Source organism: Nanorana parkeri, unplaced genomic scaffold, assembly GCF_000935625.1.
Source record: "Nanorana parkeri isolate BGI_ZX_2015 unplaced genomic scaffold, ASM93562v1 scaffold1682, whole genome shotgun sequence".
Taxonomy (NCBI): domain Eukaryota; kingdom Metazoa; phylum Chordata; class Amphibia; order Anura; family Dicroglossidae; genus Nanorana; species Nanorana parkeri.
The window spans coordinates 69,824-74,182 of record NW_017307950.1 but is presented as its reverse complement, the minus strand read 5'-3'; the positions used below and the strand labels follow the sequence as shown (position 1 = coordinate 74,182).

Sequence of the window (4,359 nt, the reverse complement as noted above, 5' to 3'; positions counted from 1 at the left end):
AAAAAGACAATTTGTGTTTAAAAAAAACAGTTATAGTTGCAGAACTGACCTAGCAAAGTTAAAAAAAATAATATAGTTAAAGTGGAACTCACCTCCTGCCTGGAGATACAGCTGGAACTGAGGGGAAATATAATCAAAGTGATGGTAAATTCCTTGTTTGAGAGTTGCAGCTGAAACACGTATGCCAAATGTGAGATTTTCCCTCAATTCCTGTTCTGTAGACAGGGCTTTGCTGTGTTCTAGTGCAGTAGTTCTCAACCTGTGTGTCCCTGGTTATTAAGTCATGACCCAAGTCACACCGCACTGGAACCTGTGCGGTACCGTGCGTTCCAGTGCGAGCCATAGAATTGTAGGTGGGAGGTGCTTTTGGGGTGCCATTCAAATGAATGGCAATGCAATACACCTTCCACACCTGAATTCACAGTAGGTGCAATTTTGCATGGGACTGTGTGATTAACCCACTGTACACACACATCCACAGACACAATCTCACACACACACAGACATTTTCACTCTCCCTGTCTTATGAGGACTGGAGTGGATCCTCAGCCAGGGGTCCAGTTTGGGTTGCTGTGCTGTGATAGAGCTCCATCCATATATGCATTGCTGGTACAACTCCCTTGCGTGCCCTGTAGAGGTGGCAGGAACCAGAATGTGACGTCATTCAGGTTCAGGCAGCTCTACAGAACTTGTGAGGGAGCTGTAAGCAATAGACATGTGGATGGAGCTCCCTCATAGCCAAAGCCCCATCCCACCCCACCTTAAGCTGACATTCGGCACCGGGAAGCATATTTTAAATGGCTGCTTGGCGTGAGAACTGTTAGTGCTGAGCTAGGGGAAGGATGAGGAGCCTCTCACCTAGAAAAGTGGAAGGCATGTGGTAACCACTGAACATGGGGTCACGACCCACTTTTGGGTCACAACCCACCAGTTGAGGACCAAGGTCCTAGTGCAGTGATGGCGAACGTTTTTGAACCAGAGTGCCCAAACTGCGACGCAAAATCAATTTATTTATCTCAAAGTGCCAGTGCTGAAAATAAGTATAGTATTGTATTGCAGTTTGGGCGCTAGGCTTTAAAAAACATTCAACATCACTGCCTTAGGCAAAATAGGGAAACACACATATTCAAACATTTATACACTCAATAAAACACATATCACAGACTCATTATAAAAAGAAACCACACATACATAGATATCACACACATTAAAAACACACGCACACATCACACACGTAATGAAACACACACATTAAAACACACACATCAAAAAAATATTAGAGGTCTAAACAGCCCCCTGATATTTCCTTTTTAAAATAGAAAAAGAAATTGAGGACACAAAGTCCTCAATCTCTTTTTTTGCAGCCTCTGTTCTAAATGAATGGAAAGCACAGAGGCTTCCCATTCATTCAGAAACTACTTACCATCAAGCAGTGTCTGAATGGGGAGGAGCCTCTGTACAGAGTGCTTCTCCCCATTGAGAAACTCATGAATGAACAAGAAGTGATGTAAATCACGTCCTGTTCATTTATAACTGGGGACACATAGCACTATGTGTCCCCAGTTATTTACAAACACTGGAGTGATTTACATCACTCCTTGTTCATTCATGAGTTTCTCAATGGGCAGAAGCACTCTGTACAGAGGCTCCTCCCCATCAGAAACTGCTTGATAGTAAATAGTTTCTGAATGAATGGGAAGCCTCTGTGCTTTCCATTCATTTAGAACAGCAGCATGTGCGGTGAGGAGAAAGAGAGCCACCGGCTGTCAGATCCAGGCCAGGCGGCTCTCTCTCCTCACCACACGGCGTGCTGCTGATGATAGTGGCTCCGACCCCTGCCGCTGCCTGCAGCGCCTCATTCACTTCTCGGATCCCCGCTGCATACAGATGGGGGAGAGCAGCGGGGATCCAGAGAAGCCCCACGTCAGGAGGACAGGACATCGCGATCTACCAGGGATCGCTTTGCGATCAATGGTAGATCGCGATCGACCTAATGGGCACCCCTGATTTATTATATTGCTGGTTCGGCAATATATTAAATAGAATCTGGGCACGTGCCAGGTTTAAAGATGGCTGCCGCGATTCGCAGCGGCCATCTTTAAAAACTTAACATGACTTTACAGTGACCTGCACCTGGAGTGTGCAGGTCACTGCAACCGGGACCTATGCTCGTGTGCCACCAGAGGGGCCTCTGCGTGCCCTCTGTGGCACGCATGACATAGGTTCGCCACTGCTGTCCTAGTGCATGTGAATCTCAGACAAGATGGGTAGAAATTTAAAAAAATTGTGCCAGGTATAACAGCTCCGTAATATATATACTATAAATATGTTTCACCTGGAGCTATTTGCCTGGAATTCAGCATTAATATATGGTTGTATTTTGTAAATTATTACTCCCTCACAACTAACTGAGCTTGTTTTTTCTTAACTGCAGCAACAGATCTAAGCCATTTCTCAGATCCAAGATCATTTGATCGCTCCTTTTCTACTTTGCCATCTCTCTCAGAGACAAGATTCTCAGATGCTCGAGTGCACTATCCCGGAGCCATGTCTTCTGCATTTTCCTACACGGCTTCTCCCTCAACAACTGGAATAGGAGGCATCAGTGTGACAGGTATGCCTACCACCACACGTTTCCATCCCACTTACCTTCCTCCACCATATCCTAGTTCATCTCAAAACCAAAGTGGACCATTCCAAGCCAATGCTTCTCCTTACCATTTATACTATGGCACATCTTCTGGATCATACCATTTCTCCATGGTTGCAGGAGAACGCTCTCCTTCACGAATGCTTTCTTCTTGCACTAGTGTGGCAGCTGGGAACAACTTGATGAATCACAACCTGACCAACCATAGTGATGGAGTGGACGCAGATGGAAGCCATAGTAATTCTCCCACAACTTTGGCTAGCAGTGGGAGGATGGATGAGCCTGTCTGGAGACCATACTAAGTGTAGCTAGAAAATATCAAGACACCTGAAGCTACTGGAATGTACAAAGCAGATACAATTATATTCACTTGATGGTACATACTGTATTATAAGAGAGATATAAATGTATTAAGAACTATCACTGTATGTGCAGGTATTCTTTTAGAAGTATAGTGTAGCAGTCTCAGTACTATGTAAGCATTATCATCTCAAAATGAAGACCACATTGCTCATCAAAATGAGAGATATGACCAGAGTTGAATCTCTCTGCTGTATTTAGGGGTTCTTTGTTTTAAAATATTTACAGTATGTAATAATTTGGTATTTACCATCTAGAAATCTTTCAAACTCGAAAACGTTATATATGGCACATTAAAAGACTTTTATTTGGACACATTATTGCTTTAAGCAAATGAATGCCCCATTATGCATGTAAGATAAGGGCATACCTATAACCCCCATGGCATCACATAGGAGAGGTTCTTAACCCCTTTGGCCAACATACGCACTCGAGGGTCATCCCTGAGCTCAAGCACTCTTTAAGAATTTAGAAGCTCAAAAAAATTTTAAGTTGACATTTTATTTTGTATTCTTCTGCTAACTCCATACAATACAAATGTAATATAAGTTGTTTACATAAATATAGATAATAGGATTCCTAACTTCTCAGTTAATAAGAGACCTGTAGCTGCATATTTTTTGCAAATGTGTAGTAATTTGATGTCAGTAGTGACGGCTGTACCAGATGCTCCCCATCTACACCCATAATGCTACAAAACATTTCAGGAAAAAGGCTTTTTTGTTTGTTGTTACTTAGTAAGAAGGGAATTCTGAAAAACTAAATCTCGCTGATGCATTGTTCCTTTCCCAACCGTCTCCCAATAATGAAGATCACAGGTTAAGCACAAAAAAAGTAACATTGTATCAATCGTTCAACTCCGTGGAAACCAGGCTCCACCCAATAGGAGGTCCACACATATTGCTCATGTATTTAAACCTGGGACAGTTATAGCAGGCCTTTTAGTAACTTTTGAAGTCTGCATGAATAAATTCCTGGCGTGTCAATATATAGCAACAGTAAAAGCCATTCAAAAAAGTAGCTCATGAACACTAGTCAGTGGCTTTGATGACATCCTCAGTCTGCTGCAGGCTGGAGGAAGAAATTCCTCAGTCCCTTCTCCTCCAGTAATCAGAGTGCAGCATTGCAATTTTGCAATAAGGTGAGAGGCTGCAGTAGGAGCTAATATGTGTCAGAAATGTGTGAACCCATAAACTGCACAGGAACCAGGATTTACATAATTTTGTCATCTTTGATCCAGCATCTTAGTCCAGGAAGTAGATGCTGACACTAGGTAATGCCTGGACAAAGATGGCTCTATGCTTCTAGAGAGAAAGAAAAAGACACAGGCATTGTTGGGGGCAATATTG

General features: G+C 42.9%; 1 protein-coding gene across 2 annotated transcripts in view; it reads left to right on the top strand.

Annotated features, from left to right (window-relative positions):
- RUNX3 (runt related transcription factor 3) overlaps positions 1 to 3,181 on the top strand; it is a 45,017-nt gene extending 41,836 nt beyond the window's left edge. For both annotated transcript variants that reach the window (XM_018571116.1, XM_018571117.1), the window contains one exon: positions 2,435 to 3,181. In XM_018571116.1, the coding sequence (XP_018426618.1) occupies positions 2,435 to 2,952 (518 nt within the window). In that variant the 3' untranslated portion in view covers positions 2,953 to 3,181. The remainder of the gene's footprint in view (positions 1 to 2,434) is intronic.
- Positions 3,182 to 4,359: the final 1,178 nt, after the last annotated feature.